The 26,313-nt window shown below is 33.7% G+C and overlaps 1 protein-coding gene across 1 annotated transcript in view; it reads left to right on the top strand.

Moving 5' to 3' along the window:
- USP34 (ubiquitin specific peptidase 34) overlaps positions 1–26,313 on the top strand; it is a 362,663-nt gene that overhangs the window by 301,128 nt on the left and 35,222 nt on the right. Inside the window, exons 59-67 of the mRNA XM_044659479.1 lie at positions 7,133–7,301; positions 7,432–7,506; positions 10,830–10,981; positions 11,342–11,390; positions 11,488–11,592; positions 11,685–11,729; positions 22,900–23,004; positions 23,570–23,717; positions 24,785–25,419. Coding sequence (XP_044515414.1) covers positions 7,133–7,301; positions 7,432–7,506; positions 10,830–10,981; positions 11,342–11,390; positions 11,488–11,592; positions 11,685–11,729; positions 22,900–23,004; positions 23,570–23,717; positions 24,785–25,419 — 1,483 coding nt within the window. The remainder of the gene's footprint in view (positions 1–7,132; positions 7,302–7,431; positions 7,507–10,829; positions 10,982–11,341; positions 11,391–11,487; positions 11,593–11,684; positions 11,730–22,899; positions 23,005–23,569; positions 23,718–24,784; positions 25,420–26,313) is intronic.

Here is a 26,313-nt window from a genome sequence, read left to right as displayed (position 1 = left end):
TCGGTAATGACAAACGACACCGATATCTTTGCCTAGAAAACCCCAAATTTGAATCAGTTGCAACTGAAATGACTCAACAATAGATATGTTTAGTCCAATTGATCTGCATAGTCACCCTTTATGTTTTTGTGTTCTTTTGCCACTACAAAAAAGAAATACAAATTTTTTTTAATTTAAAAGATGGTACCCATTTTTATTTGATCTTTTTGAAAAACTAAGTGAGAGAATATCACCCACTCTGTGATTTAGTTTGTATAGTTGCAAATTTCTTCCCAGAAAGGTTAGACCAGTGAAGGCAAACATATGGCATGGGTGCCAAAAAGGACATGCAGAGCCCTCTGTGGGCACACCTATAGTCCCCTGCCAAAGTTTATTACTAGAAAGCCAAAGGTACTTGGGTAGACCTGTTCCCCTCCCCCTCTCTATGTACTGACTGAGGACATGCCTCACTTCCCCTGTCCCTCTGCCCAGCAGCCAATTGAAGTGCTTCCTCTCTCCTCTGTCTGGGGTAAGACGCTGGTGGGGGATTAAGGGGGTTTGCCTCACATCTCACATGCTGTGTAAGGGCATAGTAAAAGTGATTCCCATAGTGGAGTTAGAGAGGAGCTAGGTTTGAGGGGAGCATGGAACATAGCTGAAGGGGAGTGGAGCACTAGATCCACCCTCCTCCTCCTCACACACCTCTCATCCTCCTCCCCTTTCCCCAGCAGTCTAATGGGAGCACTTCCTTCCTCCCCTGTCTGGAGTAAGAGGGGCAAGTGGGGAGCACATCACTCTTATCTCTAAAAGGTTCTCCTTCACTAGGTTAGACCAAATTCATACCTGTCCACGACAATGTGGTATTGTGCTTCATGTCATACAGACCTTCCATAATTTTGTTGCTTTCCATTTTTTATCAACTTTGCCAATCTCAGAGTGTAAAGTAGAACTTCTGAGGTCCACCACAATGTGGTATTGTGCTTCACGTCATACAGACCTTCCATAATTTTATTGCTTTCCATTTTTTATCAACTTTGCCAATCTCAGAGTGTAAAGTAGAATTTCTGAGGTGTTTTAATTTGCATTTCACTAGTTGTTATTGATATGGAGCATTTTTTTCAGATGGCTACCAAATTATAAGTTAAATGCAAGCTGATCTTTCTGTTTGAAGAGAAGACATACAAAAGTTTTGCTTTTCTTTTATACTTTTATGCTATGACTTATTAAGAAGGATTAGCAATTGCTGCTAGATAGTTGAAGAAAGTATTTATTTAAAAAAAACTAGAAAGATAAAGACTTTGAGGAAACCCTGTTGAATAATTAAGTTAGAAAGTGGGGAAAGGTGGCACAAAAAAAGAGTAATCAGGCTCTCATTGAGCATAATACCAAGTGTGAGGTTCTTCCCAAAGAGTATAAACCAGACCTGAAGATGCACCACCTCACAGAATATAAAACATTAAGGAGAAAACATAAGCTATAGTAAGTGCTAGGTCTGATAAAGAACTTATTGCTTCCATTGTCCATATACAAATACCTAACTTATAGCTAATAATCAAAATACTCTTGAGATAATATGACAAGTATATAAATATGGTGTCATCAATGTGATATTGTTGGAGTATATTGTAAACAAATGGGCCAAATAGAGAATATGCTTGGTACTTTCCTGATCCAAAACTCAGACCTGAAACAGAGAGAACATATAGTAATAAAAGATGTCAACTACTTAGAAATCTGCTGGAAGAGTTATTCTCCCAAAAACAGACAGGTTATCTGATAAATTCTTAATTCAATAGCAATTAAAGACTGCTTTCTAACATCAAAATATTTCAGTCTCTTATGTGATAATTCTTGTATTATTGATATATGAAAATTGTGAAAACATACTGACAGAAAACCTATTGCAAATTTGAAAAAATGTGAATATATATGATTGTAAAACATTTGGATCATAATATGTATATTTGTTCATTTACTATATTGAATCATCCTGTAAAAATGAATAAAACTAATTATTAAGTTCTTATTTTGTGCCAACTACTGGGAACACAAATATAATAGCAAGAATTGTCTTTGTCCTCAGTTATTGTTCTAATTAAGTTAACCACCCATGTAGAGGAGAATGATATTTTTATTTGGAATTTTCAGGAAAGATGAGTAAAATATGGAGAAGTACACCCTTTCTAGAAGCAGTGACAGTTTATTTGATTATAGTTTGGAACCCCCACACAGCAACATGAAGTTTAGGGAGGAGATGACTGAGGAATGAAGTGAAATATTGTTGGGCTAGTTAAAATACTAAGGCAACTACCAATCAGACCAAACTGGCTTTAGGGAGAAAATTCAGGTAATCAGGGAATTAAATACCCAAGGATCTGATTTCTAATCAAGATAAACTATAATGAAGTCTTAGATCTACTTAATTCCCTGGAACCCAGTGAAATTCTTGGTTCAAAATGTAGGAGCTAAGTTAGAGAACATAAATAGAGGATCTCCTACTCTCACTAATCCCTTGCCCGGTGTTCAGCTATATACTACAATAGGTGTCCTTAATAAAATTTTATTGAACAAAATGTAGAGGTAGAATCACCAAGGGAGAATATAAAGGTTTCCCAGACCTTCCAAACACAGTCTGGAAGATTAAATTCTCTAATAAATTCGTTTGGAAATTTTTATTTATTTACTTGATCCTGAAAGAAGAAAAAAATGTTCTACTGCTTGGTTTATTTGGCATGATTTTAATATGCCACAGAATAATAACAAAAACTAGTGAAATTCTGCTTTGCTTCTGCTTTCTTAATAAGAATGATCTCTGAACTATAAAAGTGAAACTGAATAGTCTAAACCCAAGATAGTCACAAAAAATAACAAGCCAGTTTCTAACTAATGAATCAGTTCAAGTCTTCTACAACAAATTACTATCCATGGTCTTGGAACAACTCTTTTTGGTGATAATAGAAATCAAGGGGAATAGGAGGGATCCTAAAAATCTAAAGATAAGTAAATATTGCCACAATCTTTTGATGTGAAAAGAAAGAGGATGACAGAGGGTGAAACTTTAGAACTGAAATGGAGGTGACCTCATGTCTTATCCTGAGGCAGTTCTGTCTAATCCTCCTCTTAGATGGACCCAACATTGTGAGGACAAAACAAGCTACAGTGACAGTAATCTGGCAGTATTTACACTTTTCTGGTCTTCTTGTCTCTTGCCTCTTTGCTGTGGTGGGCAAGAAATAGCCTTTAAACAGAGGAAAGAAAAGATAGCGAATATTTCTAGTAGCATTTGGTCTACTTCTCTTCAAAAAGCCAGTCAGTTCACCAAGCTGAGTCATGTATTCCTGACCAGAATGGACCATCGGAGTTACAAAACCAATACAAGGCAAATGTCATGCTTCAAACATCAGGCCAAAATAGTAATCCTTTTTTACATCAAGGCCACAACTTGTCCTCACCATGCTTTAAACAGTTTTCATTATCATGACTGCCATTACTTGTTTTGAAATATGGGGCAGGACATGATTAAACCAAGAAAACACTGAAGAATCACAGGATGTACTTTATTTTAAAAAGACAACCAATAAGATGTCAGCACTTATTGACCATTATGTCTTTTAATGTACACTTTTGAAGATCCCAACCTCTCTATAGCAATAGAATGTATCTTAAAAAAAAATTCTGAACTTAATAAATGCCAAATTTAATTAGCATATTTCAATCAAAATATAACTGAAAAGTAGTATACGTAGTATTTTACATGAAAATGCAAACTTTTCTTGTCAAGCTTGCTTTGCCTTTAAATATATAATTAAACATATAAGTATAACCTACCTGTATATATTCATTCTATCCTTATATCTGTTCTTTTTTTGAGTACTTTTGGCATTCTCTGATACTTAATTTTTGGTAACCATATTGCCAGTTTTCTCTTATGTCTCCATCTCACTGCCAGAGTATAGATGTTATTTTTAATAAATATGCATAGTAAAGCCAAACAAATTCCTACATTGGCTATATCTGAAAATGTATATCCAATTCTCAACCCCAAGTTCTTCCCTTCTGTGTCAAGAGTTAGATAGCCTAATTGCTTGTGAATGCTCTGGATTCATGACTAGTCATTGTCCTGATTAGACTTCTTATTCTTAAGCTTTTCAAAGTTGTTATTCTTTATTATATAAATTGTTCTGGTTTACCTCACTCCTCTCTGCATCTCTAGAATTATCTCTTCATTTCTAATGATACAGTAGTATTCCAATATATTCATATATCATAATTTATTTAATCCCCAAGTATTAGGCCCTTCCTCAGTTTCCATTTTTTTAACAAGAGCTGTTATATATTTTTTTCATATAGGTCCTTTAATTCTTTCTTTATCAAACTTTTTAGAGTATATATCTAATAATGGTATCACTTGATTAATGGTTTTACATAGTTTAATATAGTTGTGGGCATAATTTGTAATTGCTTTCCAGAATGGACAGATCAATTCATTAGGCCAACCAACTATGCAGTAATGGATCTATCATTCCACCACTTTTTTGACAGTCTTTCTCTCTCTCTCTCTTCTTCTTCTTCTTCTTCTTCTTCTTCTTCTTCTTCTTCTTCTTCTTTTGTCATCCATCTTTGTCAGTATAAAACATATGAGATGGAATCTTTAAAAGTGTTTTAATTTACATCTCTCTAAAAATTAGTGATTTGGAATACTTTTTCATCTAGATATTGATTCCTTGGATTTCATTGAGGACTGCCCATTCATATCTTTTTCCATTTTCCTATGGGAGAATGCCTCTTTTTCTTAAACATTTGAATCAGTTCCTCATATATCTTTTATATCAAACCTTAAATCAGGGGGGAATTTTTTTTTGGCAGGGGGAGGGGTGGGAGTATTCCCAAACAATGATTTCTTCTAATTTTAATTTTATTGGGGTTTGTGTGTATGTGTAAATCCTTTTAATTTTACGTAATCAAGTTTGCATATTTTATCTTCTACTATCTTCTCCCTCTATCTATTATTATGAAAGGTATTTTCTACCTCATTTCTCTAATTTATTTAAGGATGTGAGTTTTATGTCTTAAGATATATATCTATTTGAAGTTTATTTGTTATATATCATAAAAGGTTGCTCTATACTTTTCGCAGCAATTTTTGTTGAATAATGTAGTCCTTACCCTAGTGGTTGAGGTCTTAGGGTTTATTGATCAAAATAGAAAACCCATCTTTTTAATACTAATATTCTGGTAGCTGGTTACAATTGGATGGGCATCCTATAGAACTTGTCCATCGTGATATATCTCACCAGTATACACTTGAATAAGCAATGAGCTAGCCCTATAGGAAAAATAGAGAATAGATTATCTTTGAGAAAATTACATAGTGCTATTAATGACAGCAAACTTCTCATTGACACATGAACTTGTTTTTTCAATATTCTTTTGGTGAGAATAGTGTATGGGTAAAAGTACTAGAGTACTTTTTGTCTCAGAAATTAAAGTTGAAGGGCAGGGGAAAGATAAGTCAGTCGTATTCGGCTGTAACTCACTATCAAAAAGGAATGTGCAAGGGACATGGGGTCAGGGATGTCACATATGACTGGAAAAAATGATGGACTTGTCACATACACAGCAGGAGACAATAAATAGACATATATTCTATTGGCATCCATATAACCTCAAGGAAGTTAAAAGAAGACATCTAGTACTTTTAATGGATCCTGGTGGAGGGCTTAAAGAAAAAGAGGATTACACAACACGAGAAAGTATGAATGGATTGTAATCTGAAGCATTGAAGGCAATGCTTGAATTGATAAAAATTACAGATCTATCAAAGTATTCTTTTGTTGTCATGTTTTGGGGAGATAATTATTTGTTGGAGGAAATCCATCCATTGATAAAGATTGGCAAGTTGTCTATGACTGTCATCTTAACTGATCCAAAAGTGGAACATGTTTTCATAAGGGGGAAAGAAAGGATGAGGCCAACTTGTAAAGAGAGTAAATGTCCATCAGAAGTTTACATAAAATCCTAGAGTTAATAAGGAGGTTCTGGAGTTTATTAAATAAGAATAACATCAGACTTTCACATTAGGAGTGAAAAGGAATGAAGTTGGGAGATTTGAGACAGTGAGACTGATTAGGAAAAAGGAAAGCATTTATTAATTATTTACTATGTGCCAGGCACTGTGCTAAGCTCTTTATAAATACCTCATTTGATCTTCACAATAGCCTTGTTTTATAGATGAGGAAAACTGAGAGGTTCAGTACCTTGCCCAGTGTCACAATAGTCATAAATCCAGAGCATTCATTAGCAATTAGGCTATCTAACTCTTGACACAGAAGGGAAGAACTTGGGGTTCAGAATTGGTTATACATTTTCAGATATAGCCAATGTAGGAATTTGTTTGGCTTTACTATGCATATTTATTAAAAATAGCATCTATACTCTGGCAGTGAGATGGAGACATAAGAGAAAACTGGCAATATGGTTGCCAAAAATTAAGTATCAGAGAATGCCAAAAGTACTCAAAAAAAGAACAGATATAAGGATAGTGCCTGAGAACAGATTTTAACTCATTTCTTCCTTTCTGTGGACATAATGCTCTATCTTGTTATGATCCAGTAGAGAAGCAGTAAAGACTTAAACTAGAGCAGTGGTTGCATGAATGGAAAAAGAAATGTTATAGAGGTTGGACAGAAAACTGTCTCTGTGGAATGAGAGTGAGGTGTCAATAATGACACTGAGCTCATAAAGCTTTCTGACTGAATCATAGTGGTATTTTCAACAAGTGGATGTTTGGAGAAAATATAATTAATTTTTCATTTTCTACATCATGACTTTGAGATAGGATATCCAGTTTGAAGTGTCTATAGTTGGCAGGGCTAATTTATATGTATAGAGAGAGATCTGGGCATCATCTACAAAGAGAGGATAATAGAGACTATAAGGTCCAATGAGGTCAACTCATTAGAAAATGTAAATAGATGAGGACTCAGGATACACCATTGGATTTCACTTATTAGAGTAAGGAGAAATTTCATACCTATAGTAGATTGTATTCAAATGATCTTAACAATCCCTTTTAGTATGGATTCTATACTACTTGTCAAATACAATGTTCTCTCACCTGCACCAGTCTTAGAGTCATATTAAATTGTTTCAGGTCTGATGACATGGATGGTCCTGTAGAAGACATTGGAAGTCGTTCATGTGTCACCAGATTTGTGAAGACACTGTTATCAATTATGGAACATGGTGTAAAACCTCACAGTAAACATCTCACTGAGTACTTTGCCTTTCTTTATGAATTTGCAAAAATGGGTGAAGAGGAGGTAAGGATATTTCTTGTTCACTTCAGAAATTCTGTGCCAAAAAAAATCCTGTATGTACATACATTTGTGTATTGAGGAATTCAGAATTAATATTTCCTGTGTTCAAGTAATTCATTATCTTCATTTCTAGAGCCAATTTTTGCTTTCATTGCAAGCTATATCAACAATGGTGCATTTCTACATGGGAACCAAAGGTCCCGAAAATGTAAGTATATGCCTATTATTCTCAGTTAAGAAACCATTTGCCAAATATTTCTTATTTTTGAGAATCATAATGCTAAGGAGGTAATTTTTTTTTTAATTTTGTACTAGGAAATCATCAATGTTTCTTTATATAAAAAATGTCAGAAATATAAATTTGTATTTGAAACTATGAATATAATTTCATTATTTTACCTCTGGGAGAAGGCATCACTTTCACTGCCCCAAAACTATTGGTTTCTCATAAAGCCTTCCTATTTGATAGCAATTTTATAAATAAAATTTCCTCTGAAAATTCATGTGTATCATTTTGCACCTTCCATCTTTCAGTTTACTTTATATTATTGTGGTCATTGAAAAAATGGTTCTGATTCTGCTCAGTATAATCTGTATCAGTTCCTAAGTTTCTTTCGTCCCTGTTCTTTTATTTCTTTTGGCTGGGTAATATTCCATTACATTCATATTCCACAAATTGTTCAGCCATTTCCTGGTTGATATGAAGTCACTTTCATCATAGTTCCTTGCCAAAACAATGAATGCTCCTATATTTATATTCATGAATCTTTGGCCTCATTTCTTGACCTATATGACAAAGAAAACCTAATTATGATATTACTAAAATTAACTTACTTTTTTTGTCATCTTCACCAATTTAATAGGTATAAGGTGGAATCTCAAAGATGTTGTAATTTTTATTTTAATTATTAGTTATTTAGAAAATTTTTTCATGGTAGTTGATAATTTCTTCCCTTTGACTACTTTTTTCTTAGGGGGCATAAAAGAACCAAAATTATATTGCTAATTTCTTAATACTTATTTAATCTTATAATGTAAAAATTAAAAATAATAGATATAAATTTGTTACATTAGCCTAAGTTACCTCTTAAACCAACTACAAGGCAGTTTTTTAGCACTGAGGAGAGAGAAATTTGAATAATAAATATATATTTGTGTATTTCTCTTCATTTTTGTCTGATAGCCAATGTGAAGCTGTAGCTATATAAGAAAATATATATCCTATATGGATATATGTTTATGTGTATATGTATATGTGTGTGTTTTTAATATATACAAATAAAATCAATAAGGATCCCAACAAAAGTATTCGTTTTGTACTGCTGGTGAAATTTAGAATGATAGCATAGTTTCATTTAATAGCACAATTATGTTCATTTATAAAGAGCACATTTTTCAAACCTCGATTCTATTATTAGGAACTTTTTATAAATATTATAGTTAAATTTTGTTCATTGAACAGAGGATACTATATTAGATAGGTAGTCAGGAAGACCTAAGTTCAAATCTCACCTCAGATAGTTATTGGTTTTGGGCAGGTCACTTAACAATGTTGAGTCTGTTTCCTTATCTATAAAATGATAGCACCTAATTTGTAGGCTTGTTTAAAGCACTTAACGAACTTTGAAGTTTTATATTAATGTCAACTATTATTCTTATTATTTTAACACTCGGACCTCTCTCCTTCCATTAATGTGCATCATAATTCCCCTTCACTTTAGTAAACAGTCTCAGTGATTTGTTTTGACTGAAAAATTCAGTATCTGGTGCCTGGTGAGAAGCTGGTAATGATCATCCCTGAACTTTGGCATAACCCTGAACTGGTCCTCTCACATACAGTAAACACACATAGATTAATTCCAAGCATGTCCTTGAAATCTTTCCAAAGTAATAATACCTGTCTAAATGTGTACTTTGTTGACATTGCTATTGTAAGAGGGAAAATTAGGGTTTTGTTTGGACTAAGTATTTAAATGAATGGTTGCCAAGGAATTGATTCAATTCCTAAAATGATTTTTAGTAATTTATTTATAAAATATAGGAGAGAATGTTAGTTTGAAGATGTTTCTGTCTTTTACATAGTGTTATAATTTTGGGATAAATGAGAACTTCAAATAGTTTCCTCCCTTCATAAGAGAGGAATTTTAACCATACAGGAATTACTTGTTTCCTAATGCTCAGCCCATTATTTATCTTTATCCCAAAGAGTTTTGATTTTAGGAAGGTAGAAATATTAAGTGAATCTTTTACTCCAAATAAAATAATCATTCAATACGAATTACATTAAGTGTTATGGGGTTTGTCCATTAAGTCTATAAATATTCTGAATATGAGTGAAGCTGTGTTACAAATTAAATCATAGCTTTGGTCTTTGACCTTGAATTTGTCAGAGTGCTAACTAATTTTTTTAATAAAATTTTATTAATATATTTTGTTTTTATATTGCCTACTTTATATGTATATGTACTCGATACTGACAACATACATTCAAATGTACATATAACTAACTTGGGAATGTGTGTGTTTGTGTGTGCGCATGCACACGCACATGCTCACAAATGCATTTGTCACCATTCATCCTTCCAGAAGGCAGTTCTTAAAGAGTAAAAGAGGAAATAAACAATTTGGCAAAAATAACCAAATTCTGACATTGCATTCACTTTTTCATACTTATAAGAGGAAAAATTATGAAACTGGCTGTAAACCTAATTGTTTTGTTAATCAGAAAGGAATAGGAGAGAAGGATGAAAGTGAGAGAGAAAAAAAGTAGATTGCTTAGAAAAGTTTTATCCTAATCTAGCTTCCCCTCATATTTTTAATCATAACAATACCTGTAGTCCTCCACTCCTACAAAGACTACAAGAGAGATAGATGCCTTCTCTGGAACCAAACTTGGTCAGTATAGTTTCAGTTATTTTGTCATTCTTGTTCTTTTCTTTTACATTATTGTTGTCATTCTTTACCCTTTTTCTCTGGTTCTTTTTTGAATTAGTTTATATGAGTCTTCCCATGCTTCTCTGTGTTCATCATATTTTATTATGTAAGATTCCATCACAGTAAGATCTCAGTCCATGTTGTGCTACAAATTGTGTGGCCCTTGCCTATTTGATTGCTAGCTATTTCCTTTTCAGTTACTGACTACCACAAAAGGTGCTATTATACATATTTTGATATACTTGAATCCTTTCCTTTTGTCACTGACCTCTTTGAATTATATGGCTAATAAGGGATTTCCTGAGTCATAACATATGAATATTTTAATTTTCTTCACATAATTTTAGATTGCTTTCCAGAATGGTTAATCCACTTCACAGCTTTGCCAACATGGCATTAGTATGTTTTTCTACAGTGTGTTTTTATAGCATGTCATCTACAAATGTATTTGGCACCATTAGCAAATTTCTGAATGAAATTGTTTACATTTCATACCTCTAAAAACTTGAAATGGAATATTTAGATTGTTTGTGTGATCCATCAGAAAATAAAGCCAAAATCTGTTTAGAAACCATGAGTTTTGATTTTATTCCTTAGCCTCAAGTTGAAGTACTATCAGAAGAAGAAGGAGAGGAAGAAGAGGAGGAAGAAGACATACTATCTTTAGCAGAAGAAAAATATAGGCCTGCTGCACTTGAAAAAATGATAGCTTTAGTTGCTCTTTTGGTTGAACAATCTCGCTCAGAAAGGTAACAAGTTTGAACATGCTTAAATTGCTTTTGATCCAATTCCTTTTATATAAATTTTTGTCAGAAGGTGTTTTGCAATTTTAATGAGTTTTGCAGTACCTTCCAACAATTAGGTTGATTTGAGGGATTCCAGTTTCATATCAGATCAAATTTCTTTAAGCGTATCCTAGAGAACGCACATGTTGTAAAAATAATTTGGTGAGTATAAAGTAGATTTGGAGTAACTGAATCTATAGAAATTTTTGCAGGCAATCTTTTGGGTAAATCTAGTGCTGGGACAAAGAACCAATAATTTTTTTATATAGTAGGTTAGGAAAGGGGAATTGATGTGTCTTTTTTTCCATCTCTTTCTTTTTCCAGGCATTTAACATTGTCTCAGAATGATATGGCAGCATTAACAGGAGGAAAGGTAAAGTAATCTCTGAAACATTTGGAGGGAGATACAATGAAACAATATTTGTTACAAATAATATTGCTTTCAAAATTAATAACATTACTTTTTACAGGGATTTCCCTTCTTGTTTCAACATATTCGTGATGGGATCAATATAAGACAAACCTGTAATCTGATTTTCAGCCTTTGTCGATATAATAATCGACTTGCAGAACATGTAAGTGCTGAGAAATACTGGCTTGCAGAGGAATAGAGAGTTTTTATTAAGGAAAATTTTGAAAATCTTTTTTTCTCTTTTTTTTTTTTAAGATTATTTCCATGCTTTTCACATCCATAGCAAAGCTGACTCCTGAGGTATGTACTAAATAATTTTAAAAGCATAAAATCAAAAAATTAGTCATGCCCTCAAAACAAACATTTTAAACAGTTCTTGAAGAAAAATTGATATATTATGTTTTATTGTGATATATATGTTTTATGTTTTAGCATAGTAAAACATCAATAAACCTGTCAGTAAGAGAAATTAACTTTATACCAGTGACCAAATGTCCTGATTTTTCCCTCACTGTTCATTTAAATGTAATTTTATACAAAAAATAAATAGAATAATTTGGAGCAGTCCTTGAGGCAAAGTAATGAAGCCATAGTAGTCATATAATAGAAATCATTATTGCATGTGGAAATATTAAAGTTGCCACGACATACTAGTTTGTTTGTTGATACATGCAAAGCTCTAACACAGATTTATTTCCATTTACTTATTTGTTCTCAGTGTCTCTTCTTCCACATAAAGCAGTGTGTTAAGATTATGTATCAGACTGAAGAATGCTTTAGCATATACTTATTTTTTATTTAAGATAAAAGAAAAAATTCATATTTTTCAGAATATATGGGCTCACCTTAATTGATTTACAAATGCAAGTACTTTAAGCCAGCACAGAGTTGCTGTGTTTGTCAATGGTGAGAACAAACAAATCCTGAAGAATGGAAGAAATGTTTAAAAAAACAAATACTATCTGTATAAATAATAATTATTATTATTATTATTATTTTATAATAAATATAATAATTTTATAATAAATATGATAATTATTATTTATAATAACTAATAAAAAGGATTAAATGCTAGTGATTTAAAATAGGGCAGTTATTTTGATTCTAAAACCTTAAGACATCAGTGATAATTAAGACATCTCATTAATGAGTAGATTTCCAAAATAATAAAAAAATATATATTAATAAAGAAAATATATTAATAATTTATCACCATCATGTAAGATTTATACCAGGAATGCAGAAATGATTCAGTAAGAAAATAATCAGCACCCAGAAAGCATCATGACATAAAAGAAAGATGGCTATACTTGGAGTCAGGGAGACCTGAGTTCTGATCTTCCCTTTGCTATTAATAACTCTGAGACCTACCGTATGATTCTGGATTTAACCCAGTTGCCTAGCCCTTACTGCACTTCTGCCTTGGAACCAATTCTTACTATTGATTTCCAATTCTAAGACAAAAGGTTCAAGTATTTAAATAAAAAATACAGTGCATAAAATAAAATACAGAGGACAACAAAGGTAAAAAAATTATTTCAAGAGCTGCTAGGTGACTCAATGTATAGAGAGCCAGGTCTAGAAATGGGAGGTCATGGGTTTAAATCTGACTTCAGATACTTCTTAGCTGTGTGACTCTGGGCAAGTCACTTAAACCCCATTGACTTGCCCTTAGCATTTTTCTACCTTGGAACCAATACACAGTATTGATTCTAAGACAGAAGGCAGAAGGTAATGGTTTTAAAAGCTAATAATAATAATTCTGTGACCTTAGAAAAGTTATTTAACTTTTCTAGGCCTGAGTTTCCTCATCTGTAAAATGAGAATAATGATATCTCCCTCACAAATTTATTATAAAGATGAAATGTGATAATGTAACTACATAGTGAGGACCTCAAGACTTGGAGTCAGGAATAGCCAAGTTCAACTATAGACTCATATCCTGTTTGACTGTGGGCACATGCCTTAATTTCTGTCTGACTCAATTACTTATCTGTAAAATTGAAGTATTAATAGCACCTACTTCCCAAGGTTATATAGTGAGGATAAAATGAAATAGTATTTTTAAAATATTTTGCAAATCTTGAAGATATGCATAAATTCTAGCTACATATGTAAGATATTTTGCAACCTTAAAATACTATGAAATATATTTGAAAAAAAAAGGCAAATTTGGCTTCAGTATGTAGAATGAGAGAGAAGTATGTGAAATCAGTCTGGAAACTTTTTAGATGGGCTGGAGCTAAATTGTTAAATTCTTTAAATCTAAAGCTGAGTGGTTTATATTTTGTCCTAGGGGCAGTAGAAAGCCATTGAAGCTTTTTGGGCATGTAACAAATAAAATTGTTATAGATGGATATATATTAAAATATTAAGGGTTTAATGTAATCCATATTGATAACTAAGAAAGCCATGTGCCTGCTAAGATCTAATTCAAAATGCCGCCATACCTTCCCCTTGGCTGCTTCCTAGCAAAAAGAGTGTCCCAATCAAGTTCTGAGACTTTATACCTCTGTCTACATAATCACACTTCCTATCTACCTGTATTACACAAGGGGAATCATGGGAAATGTAGTTTTCAAGTCCCCTAAAGGTCCATAAGAAGTTTATACCAGAGACCTCAATATTAAGAACCCCCCGAATTTCCAATATCACAGGCAGAGGAGTTGCATGGTCTGACCTATTATTTAAGAATATCAGTTTTGCACCTTTGTGAAAGATAGATTTGAGAAGGAAGAGACTGGAGGCAGGGAGACCAAGTAGGAGACTCTAGCAGTAATCCAGGTGAGAAGTCATAAGGGCTTAATCTGTCACTGTGACCATGGGAATGAAGAAAAGAGATTGTTGGGAGAGATGTAGAAGTAAAATTAACAAGACTTACCAATTGATTGGTTAAAGAGGGTAAGGAAAAAGTGAATAATTTCAACTTTTTAGTTGAAAGCCTGGTTGTCAAAAAGAAAGGCTATACCCTATATAGAATCAGAGAAGATAAGAATAAAGAATGTTAAGTTTCAAGAGAAAGATATTATGTTCTGTCTTGGATGTATTGTTTTTGAGTTGTCTATGGAAAATCCAGGTGAAGACATCCAGCAGGAAGTTGGTTTTTATGGGACTGGAGGCTGAAGAGTAGAGCTCTGTATATGTAGATTGAGGAGTTATCTGCATAGACAAAAGAACTGATGAGGCCATCAAGAGAGAGTCTAGAGGAAAGGGCCTTGGACAGACTGCTGAGGTACATATAAATAGCATAATGTGAATAATAGGGGAGGTTTGACAGAATAAGAATCAGTAATCTAAAACCCCCAAAGGAGGAAGCGGGTTGGGTAGGGAAAGAGAGAGGAGGCACTTGCTGATCAGTAGTATAAGGTGCTTCAGAAAGCTCAAGAAGAATAAGGATTGAGAAAAGGTTATTGAATTTAACAAATAAGAGATCATTGGCAACATTGGAGAGGGTAGTTTCACTTGAGTGAGGGGATTGAGTGATACCTTTCATGAAACTGGAACGTGAACAGGAGATATGGGGAGTTTGGCAACAAAAGGGAGAAGAGAAAGGGCTATAGTTTCAGGCGATAATAGTGTTGAGTGAAAGACTTTTTTAGAAAATTATAGATTTTCCTCGCTATATGGCCCTCGAGCAAGTCACTTAACCCCAATTGCCTAGCCTTTGCCAACTCTTTTGTCTTAAAACTGATATTAAGACAGATTGTAAGGGTTTTTAAAAAATGAGTGGAGATTGAGTGTATTGTCAGCAAAGGAGAAGCCAGTGGATAAAGAAAAATTAATGATGATTGAAGAAAAGAGCTTCTAGAGGAGATTATGGGAGTGGATGTCTAAGGTCCTAGTAGAGAGGTCTTAGCAAGGAGAAGATCTTTTCCTCAAGGCAAAAATGAAGCAGGTGGGGATGGGGGCAGGAATAATGTAGAGACTTGTTATGCAGTTTGGGAAAAGAGAAACTTCAAAACACATGTACTAAATTTTTTTGACTATATGATAAAGCAATTGAATTAGAAGTTCTCAGGAAGAAAAACAGGAAAAAAAATTTTGAAGAATTAACAGAGGAACTTTTGAAGTAAGTTTTATGAAGATCTTTCAAGTCCTACCTCTCACAGATACTCGTTATTTATTTAATCCTGGTCAAACACTATTTCCCAGCACCGCACATGCAACTCTTTTAAGATGTTAAGTTGCAAAACACTTGCCATTCTGCATCAATAGAGGGAGTATCCTCAGTAGAAGTTTCCTATACCATTTTTTAAAAAACAACAATATTGCTCTTGAGTTTTATAAAGCAGGTCTTTTTTCACCCCAATCTATTTTATTTAATGCCTTTTGCCTTTATATCATCTTTTTTCCTTCCTCCTTTCCAATTTGAATGCTCCAAGTTCATCTTTCCTTTTGTGACCCTTTTAGTTACATTGTTATAGTCACTATATATACATATATACATACATACATATATATGTACATACATATATGTACATACATACATATATATGTACATGCATACATATATATGTACATGCATACATATATATGTACATGCATACATATTTATAAAAAAGGCAATAGAGAGGCTATGAGCAGGCTGAAACATATGACAAATAGGAACCTCCAAAAAATAATGGTGAAAGACACTGAGAAATTGTATGGTAGAAACAAAAGATGTAGGAATGAGGAATGAATCAGTCATTCAAGAGTGCTCCAGTGGTACCATTGAAATATTAGGAGAAAGCGAAGAAATATGAACTTCCTAAGTTAACTTTTGAATGGACCTATGTAATATGCAGCTAGGTGGCAAAATAAATAAAGTGCTGGGCCTGGAATCATGAAGACTCACCTTCATGAGTTCAAGTCTCACTGTTTATGACCCTAGGCAAGTCCCTTAACCAAGTTCCTTGTCTGTAAACATGAGCCAGAGAAGGAAATGGCAGACCACTCCAGTACTTTTGCAAGAAAACCCCAAATGGGGTTATGAAGAATCAGATATGAGAAACAAATGAACAACAAAAGCATGAATCATTTAGGATGGGCAGACTTGAATAGGTTGCAAACTGTCATTGGAGTAAACTCCTGAATTGTTGAGATCATAGATTCTATTTATATAGCATTTTATCTATACATTGTTATAAAGATCACCTTTCCCTAAATGATTGCTACCTGCTTTAGTCAATCAACAGTGCTAGATACTGAACTAAGCACTAAGGGAACAGAGACAACTCTTGCTCCCAAGGAGATCATAGTCTACTGGGAGAGACAGCATGCAGTCCACTATGTACATACAAGATATATAAGGGATAAGTTGTATATAAATAAATATTGATTGTATGTAATAAATATTTAATTTTTTTTTGATGCTACTACAAAAAAATACCACATATATTTGTCCGATTTTTGTTTCTATATGATCTTTGGGTTAAAGGGTATGGACAGCTTGCTTAGTCACGGGGGTTGGGGGGTGGGGGATGGAGGGATTTGCACCATTATTTCAAATTTAATCATCTTTTCAGATAAACCAAAGACAAATAGTATGACTGTCTTTTCATAGTCCTTCCAACTTTGCCCATTCTTCATTTTTGACCCTTATTTCCAATTTCCAGGGATATGAGGTGAAACGAGTTATCACTCATTCTACCATTATTCTATGATATAGAACATGTTTTCCTATGGTCATTGACAGAAATTCCTCTTTTGAAAACATCATATTCTTTTATCACATATATTATTTAGTATTGTACTTGTGATGATTTCTCATCTATTTTGTGAAAGTTTTTTATTTGAAAATTTTTATTTAATTAATTGATTTAGAATATTTTTCCATGGTTACATGATTCAAGTTCTTTCTCACCCCTCCTCCCACCCTCTCCCATAGCCAGTAAGCAGTTCCAGTGAGTTTTACATGTGTCATTGATCAAGACCTATTTCCATATTATTAATATTTGCATTAGGGTAATAATTTAGAGTCTACATCCCCAATCATATCCCCATCAACCCATGTGATCAAACAGTTGTTTTTCTTCTGTGTTTCTGCTCCCACAGTTCTTTCTTTGGATGTGGATAGCGTTCTTTCTCATAGGTCCCTCAGAATTGTCCTGGATTATTGCATTACTGGTAGTAGGGAAGTTCATTACATTCAGTTGTACCACAGTGTATCCATCTCTGTATATAAGTTTCTCCTGTTCTGCTTCTTTCACTCTGCATCACTTCTTGGAAGTCTTTCCAGTTCACATGGAATTCCTCCAGTTCATCATTTCTTTCAGCACAATAGTATTCCATCACCAACAGATAACACAATTTTTTCAGTCATTCCCCAATTAAAGGCCATCCCCTCATTTTTCAATTTTTTTGCCACCACAAAGAGTGCAACTATAAATATTTTTGTACAAGTCTTTTTCATTATTATCTCTTTGGGATATAAAACCAACAGTGATATGGCTGGATCAAAGAGCAGACAGTCTTTTAAAGCCCTTTGGGCATAGTTACAAATTGCTATCCAGAATGGTTGGATCAATTGTGAAACAAATTTTTAACAATAATATTTAGATTTTTCCAACTATACTGTTTCTTTTCTAATTCTATCTTCATTGATTTTTTCATATAAAAGGTCAAATTTTATGTAGTTACAATTATGATTTCTTCTATTGTTAATAATTCTTCCCTCTTCTGCTTTAGTAAAAACTCTAGCAAAGGCCAGGCAGATGGGGTTAAATGATATGTCTACAATCACACAGCTAATTAGTGTCTGAGGCCAAATTTGAACCCAGGTCTTGCAGACCCCAGGCCTAGTACTTTGTCTCTCCACTATGTCAACTAGCTGCCTTCCTCCTCCCCTTGCCCCTCCCTCCCCTCCATGCTCCCCAAACAGTTGAAACAAATACATGATTTTATTCTTTTATTGTGGTTTGACCTTTTTGTATTAGGTAACATATTTATTTTTAGCTTTTGTCTTATATAGTACAATGCTGGTCTTAATCTATTAATGAATTAATCACATTTGCCAAACCATATCTAGTTTTCTAACAGTTCTTGTCAAAACATTTTCCTCTGATAATTTGTTTTAAAATTTTATTTATCATAGACCTACAGTCCTTAATTATTTCTATTATTAATTTAGCCTTTTTCACTAATATATTTTTCGTTTTTAACCAATACTAGACTTAATGGCAACTGCTTTATAATAAAAGTTGTAGTCAAACTTTTCATTATTACCTTTTTATTTTTAACCTTTTATCCTTAAATGACTTGTTTTCATATTATTCTTTAACTCAGCAATTTGTTTTCACATTAAATCTGTAGGTTAATTAATTAATTAGTTTGATTGTCATTTTTATTACATTGGGAAAATCCATTCATGAATAGTGAATATCATGTCTAATTTCTTATGTATTCCTTTATCTCCATAAAGAGTGCTTGTTATATTTATATTGACTTTTTTTTTTTTTAAACCCTTGTACTTCGGTGTATTATCTCATAGGTGGAAGAGTGGTAAGGGTAGGCAATGGGGGTCAAGTGACTTGCCCAGGGTCACACAGCTGGGAAGTGGCTGAGGCCGGGTTTGAACCTAGGACTTCCTGTCTCTAGGCCTGACTCTCACTCCACTGAGCTACCCAGCTGCCCCTATATTGACTTTTAACATGTATCTTAGGTCACATATTTTGTCATTATGCATTTTGTAGTTGTAATACTAATGATTGACATCTCATTGTAGTTGAGAAGCTCTTTTTTTGGGACTCTTCATGACCCCATCTGGGGTTTCTTGGGAAAGATAATGGTGTAGTTTGCCATTTCCTTTTCTAGTTCATTTTACGGATGTGGTAACTGAGGGAAATAGCGTTTAGAGACTTGCCCAAGGTCACACAGCTATTATTTACATATACTGATAATTTTGTCTCATATTTGCTAGTATTAATACTCTTAATACCACAACCAAGATTGTCCTCAGAATAATTTACAAACATAAGAGACCAAACACATTCTTTTTTAAAAATCTCATGTATAACAACATAAAATGTGATGATTCACTTATATAAACAGTAAATATCATATGATAAAACCAAATTTACAAAGGTCTAAATAATTAGGAACAGTCCTACATTCATAGATGAGTAAAAATAACCAGATTTCCTAAATTAGGTTTAACAGTTTTAAAGGTTTAATTTTATGTTTATAGAGTTTGTAGTTTAATAGAATTCTAATAAAATGCCATTTGTCTTTTTACTAGATACTAGATAAAATCATGACATGCTAAAGATAAATGAGCAAGGAGGCACCTTGATGGCTCAGTGGATTGAGAACCAAAATCTGGTCTTATCTGTGTGGCCCTGAGCAAGTCACTTAACTCCTTTTGCCTACCCTTAGCACTCTTCTGCCTTGGGAGTAATGCACAGTATTGATTCTAAGACAGAAAGTTAGAATTTTAAAAAAATAAATAAATGATCAAGAATATCATTTTTAATTTGAAGGCATAGAGGAGACCTTGGCTTTAAAGAATATGTTTTTTGTTGAGACCAGTATTCTTTCTGCGAAGAGATAAAGGGAAAAAATACAGCAATAAAAATAGTTATAATTTATATTGTATTTTAAAGTTTATAGCGCATTTTACAAATACCTCATTAGATCTTCACAATAAACTTAAAAGGTAGAATTATTATTATCCCTATTTTACATATGAGGAAACCAAGGCACACATAGGTTAGGTGGCTTGGCTAGGGTCACAAAGCATATGTGTATGGGGATTAATTTGAACTCAAATGTTCTCTGTGTACAAAAGAAACAGAATTGAAATCTGAATATTGGAAATTATAATGTGTAAAATCTTCAAAATTTTAGGATAAAACAGAAAATGAGTCATTCATTAATTTGAGAAATTGACATTTTTAAGGGGGGAAATTAGATTCTTACCTCATACTACATTTAACAGAGCAAATTCTTTCTGTCTTCAAATTAAATATAAGAAGGTTATTAAAAATCAGAAGGAAGGGATGTATATTTCTCAGTTGTGAAAAACATGTCTTTCAAACTATTAAATGGAAGAAATTGGCAAAAAAAATGTGCAAAAGATGTTTCAAATTGTAAATAATCACTTCAAGAAATATTCACCCTTTCTTGACAGTCATAAGTGCAAATTCAAGAAATTTACAGGTACCAATTCATAACCTGTCAAATTTTCAAAAATAGCAAGTGACAAAATTCAGTGCTAACAGACTTGTGCAGAAAATGTTTCATTACCCATTGCTATTGAAATACTCTCCCCAGCATTTAGCAAAGTGCCTGGCAAATAGTAAGTAGATGCTTAATAAATGTTTATTGATGGACTTAAGCCTTCTTAGTAGGAAGGTAGAGTGTGTTGCGAAAGGAATATCAAGAAGGCAAGTGTCACTGGATCATAGAGTATGTGAAAAGGTAGGAAAAGGCCAGATTATGAAGAACTTTAAAAACCACACAGAATTTTATATTTGAATCTGGAGGTGATAAAGAACTACTGCAGTTGGGGGAGGGAAGGTAGTGCAGAGGCAATATAATAAAATCTACACTTTATGAAAGTTATTTTGGCAGCTGGATAGAAATGGTTTGGAGTGGACAGTCTTATCAAGGAAACCAAACAGGCTATGCCAAGAGTCAAAATTTGAAGTGAAGAAAATTTGAAGAGTAGCAGCATTGTTAAAGGAGGGAAAGGGGAGTATAGTAGTTCTATTGTGAGAGTGAAATTGACAGACTTTAGCAACAGATGGGGCAAGAGGACTAAGACAGAATGAACTGAGGATGACCCTTTACATAGTAATATAGATGAAAAGGAGATGCCCTAGGCAGAAACAGAAGTTAGGAAAAGACCAAAGTTCTGGGGGAAAGTGAAAAAGTTCAGTTTTAGATATGTCAAGTTTGAGATCTCTACAAGATATCCAGTTTGAGATGTCCAATAGACATTTAGAAACACAAGATTGGAGATCAAGAGAGAAGATAACTGAGAATCATCTCTGTAGAGATCATTGAATCTGTGGAACTGATGGGATCACCAAGTGAAAAGAAGGGATAAAGAATAAACAGTGCTTAGGGGGATGCTCACAGCTACAGGATGTAATGTTGATAAAGATCCAATAGAAGAGACTGAAAATGAGGGATCATATCAATAGCAGGAGAATAAGGAGAGATTATTATTGCTAAAAGCTAAAGAGAATAGAATGTCAGGAACAAGAGTAATAATAATAAAGTATCAAAGATTTCTGAGAGGTAGAAGATGAGGACTGAGAAAAGGCCATTAAATTTGGCAATCAAGAAATCATTGGTAACTGAAGATAGATGTTTCAAAGCCAGACTGAAAAGAATTTCAAAGAGATTGATAGAATCAGAATTGGAGGCACTATATGTCAGTTGCTTTCTGAAGGAATTTAGACCCAGTAGGAAAGGAATTATAAGATAGTAGCTATATGTTGCTGTTGTTAAGTCATTTCAGTCATATCCAACTCTTTGTAACTCCATTTGGGGTTTTCTTGGCAAAGATAACTGGAATCATTTGCCCTGTCCTTTTCCAGCTCATTTTACAGATAAAGAAACTGAGGCCCAAAAAAAAAGGATTTAAGTGACTTGCCCAAGGTCACATAGCTAGTAAGTTTTTAAGAGCAAATTTGAACTCAAGAAGCTAAATCTTCCTGACTTCAGCCTGGTACTCTGTGCATTGTACCACTTAGATTCCTAGCAGCTACTTATTAACTGTTTAACCATTAGAAAGGCCTTTTTTTTTTTTAAACCCTTGTACTTCAGTGTATTGTCTCATAGGTGGAAGATTGGTAAGGGTGGGCTATGGGGGTCAAGTGACTTGCCCAGGGTCACACAGCTGGGAAGTGGCTGAGGCCGGGTTTGAACCTAGGACCTCCTGTCTCTAGGCCTGACTCTCACTCCACTGAGCTACCCAGCTGCCCCCCCCCTTTAATTTTAAACCCTTGACTTCTGTGTATTGACTTATAGGTGGAAGATTGGTAAGGGTAGGCAATGGGGGTCAAGTGACTTGCCCAGGGTCACACAGCTGGGAAGTGTCTGAGGCCGGATTTGAACCTAGGACCTCCTGTCTCTAGGCCTGGCTCTCAATCCACTGAGCTACCCAGCTGCCCCAGAAAGGCCTTTTTTAAATGTCATTTTCTTTCAATGCTATAGATAGCTCTCTTAAGGATCAGTTGCTGAAAGTGTTCCTAAGCTATATCAGCTGTCAGTATTTGCAACAACAATGTATTTTCAAGTCCAGATCCCCCTCCCCACAAAATGTGGAAAAGGCTCTTTCCTGGTTTTCCATAATTATGTAAAGATGAATTAATAGACCAATGGAAGGGAATTTAGGGGAAGCAGCTAAGAAACTATTATACATATTGTATGTTAATGCACAGACTGTTATATATTTTTAAATGTACACTTATTTTTGTATGAAATGCATGATAATTCTTATAAATAAAAATTTATAGGTTGTATTGTATATGTGTTTCAGGCTGCCAACCCTTTCTTTAAATTATTAACCATGTTAATGGAATTTGCTGGTGGACCTCCAGGAATGCCACCCTTTGCATCTTATATTCTGCAACGGATATGGGAGGTATGCAATAGAGTTGGTTTTAGTTTTTCATATTTATTTTCTATTGGCTTTTATATCTAAATTACAGTTATTCTATACTTTGGTACCTAAAAATAGATAGTAACAGGACTAGGAATGCTATATGGAGCTGTGAAATAGGTCAGAGCCATCTTATTAATGACTTACATCAAAAGAGCATTGTTTCTCTGGGTGATGATTCTATTTCCCCAGTCTTAACAATAAAAACTAGAGAGATATAGCTAGTCTTTGTTTGTTTTATCCTTTATTGAGTAGTAGTCTATTGTAGTCTGTTTACTTGTCAAGTGAGAAATTCTTTATTACATGCTTTCTACTGTCAACAATAACAAGAAATTAAATTTTTCAAAAGAACAATTTTTAGATGAGACCAACCTCAACTGTATAACCTATTTAGTAATATTCTTAGATTACAATAATTTAAGTAAATGTTCTCTTTATAAATGCAAATAGAAGCAAATAAAAATTCTAATACTTTGTATCTCATTAAATATATTAATTTGAAGCTTTTTCTTTAAAATTTCTTAACCCTTTTTCCATTTTGTTATAGGTGATTGAATATAACCCTTCCCAATGCCTTGATTGGTTGGCAGTACAAACACCACGTAATAAATTGGCACATAGCTGGGTGCTTCAGAACATGGAAAATTGGGTTGAGCGTTTTCTTTTGGCACATAATTATCCTCGAGTCAGAACTTGTAAGTTAGAAATTTAAATTTAGTGAAGTCATTTGTTGTTTTGGTATTTTAGGTGACCATGTGGGCAGGCTATTCAGCAAAGAAATTTGTCTGAATAGCAGAAGTCAGATGTGTGAAAATATACATGGGTATGGGCACATAGCATTTTACAAACATTTGATATTATTTTCTTTGAGGCTTAGTGGGTGCAGAAAAAGTTTTATGGAATGTATGACCAAAATAATGGGTAGGAAGAGAGTGGGAAGAGAGAGAAATAATAAGTGCTTGCTGTGTCCTAGCCATACCATAAGAGAGAGCAATCTAGAATTCATGTCATGCAAAGCATATTTGAAGAAACTTGAAATACTTAGCCTAAAGAAGGGACTAGTTTACATATTAGCTGTCTTCGAGTATTTGAAGGTAGTCATGTGGAAAAGAAAGTAAACTTATATTGTTCCAGAAGGAAAAAACTACAAATGTGTGAAAGTGACAGAGTTAATGTCTACACAATTACAAGGAGTTATTACTGACCATCATTGGACAACTTCTTCATAAGATCTCCATCATTTAAAGCATTTCATTAGAAACTTGCCTGATCTTCTTTTAAGGATGTTATAGGATTTCTATGGTTGGAATATTTGCCCAGATTAAGTTTCTTTGACTAAGGGAGGTAAAAAGTATGTCACGGTGAAATACTGAAACAAGGGTTCTTCACTTTTGTGAAGGGTTCTTCACTCTTCCCATCCACCCCACACCCCTACTCAAATTGGAAAATCTAAGTGATTAACTAATGTTTACCTTTTTCCATCGAGCATGACTAGACTTCTAGCCAAAGCTGCTTCCACATTTTCCTGGTTTTATAAGTATTACTATTAATAATACATGAATAACAATAATTCCATAATGAAGAGTACCCACTCATATCAGGCCTGTGGGCACAAAGATTTTGAAAATACTGTATTTTCAGGTCTCTCATTTATGAAATGAAATCATAATTTTTCTTTTAAAGCTTCTTTTGCTAGTTTTTAAATTTTTCTGATCCCTCATATGTTTTATACGGTTCTGACAATTTGTCTTCTATCTTTTAGCTGCAGCTTATCTTCTGGTGTCTCTCATCCCAAGCAATTCATTCCGTCAAATGTTCCGATCAACACGATCTTTGCACATCCCAACACGTGACCTGCCTCTCAGTCCAGATACCACAGTAGTTTTACATCAGGTCTACAATGTGCTTCTTGGCTTACTTTCCAGAGCCAAACTTTATGTTGATGCTGCTGTTCATGGCACCACAAAGTTGGTGCCCTATTTTAGTTTCATGACATATTGTCTCATCTCCAAAACAGAGAAGCTTATGTTTTCTACATATTTCATGGACTTGTGGAACCTTTTCCAACCTAAACTCTCTGAGCCAGCAATAGCAACCAACCACAATAAGCAAGCTTTGCTTTCTTTTTGGTATAACGTATGTGTTGACTGTCCAGAGAACGTCCGCCTTATTGTGCAGAACCCAGTGGTAACCAAGAACATTGCCTTCAATTACATCCTCGCTGACCATGATGATCAGGATGTGGTGCTTTTTAACCGTGGGATGCTGCCTGCCTACTATGGCATTCTGAGGCTCTGCTGTGAGCAGTCACCTGCATTTACCAGACAGCTAGCATCTCATCAGAATATACAGTGGGCCTTTAAGAATCTTACACCACATGCTAGCCAGTACCCTGGAGTAAGTAAATTGATTGATCCTCTGCCTATATTTTCAAATTTAGAATCTGTTACTTCCTCAGATATATTTTATTAGAAAACAGTTATTAACTATAAAACCCTTAAAGTAAATGTGTTTTCTTATACTTTGTAAAATTATGTCACACTGCTATAATAAAACTTTACATGATTAATGGTTTTAGGAATATTTGTGATGGAGTTAATTATTATGTTCATGTGGATGTTAACTTTTTACTTTGATAAAGTATACTTGGAGATTATTCTTCAAATTAAGTATAAAAATTTTTAATAAGTTTTTAAGTAGTTTTAGTATTCATTTCAATTTAGGCCTTATAAACAGTTTTTCCTGTTCATGCACAATATATTTTCTTCATAGAAGTCAATCATCTTTATATTTTGTTTTTAATAAGTTAACTGGTTACATTAGAGATTTATCATTAGGTTTATGTGCTTGGCTGTGAAATGGCTACTCTTAGGTGAATAAAATTAGGCTCAGAAGCATACAATGTCATGTAGTTTGCTTATTTCTAATTGAGAGAAAGCAACATGTACACAGAAAACTAGGTGGAAAATTTAGGCAAAGTAATTTCAAGGGGAGGGCACTAGCAATTGTAATCAGGATAGGTTTTCTCTAAAACAGTTCACATTTGAGCTTAGCTTTGTCCTAGGAATTTTAGGAGTTAGGGTATAATGAATAGAGCTCAAAGAATGAATGAAAGTAGGTGGAAAAGATCCCTAGAAAATCTTTACAGGTTTTTGTGAAGTCAAAGATTACAATTTATCATCTTTATTCAGTGAGTATAAGGAGGTAATTTACTTTACTTAATTTACTTAATTAAGTCTAGCAATCTGGCAAAATAATGGTTTTTTAGGGCATAAGCCACTTACTCCACAA

The sequence above is a fragment of the Gracilinanus agilis genome, chromosome 2, assembly GCF_016433145.1.
Source record: "Gracilinanus agilis isolate LMUSP501 chromosome 2, AgileGrace, whole genome shotgun sequence".
Classification (NCBI taxonomy): Eukaryota; Metazoa; Chordata; class Mammalia; order Didelphimorphia; family Didelphidae; genus Gracilinanus; species Gracilinanus agilis.
Note: the sequence above shows the minus strand (reverse complement) of the source record. Positions and strands in the feature narration are given on the sequence as shown.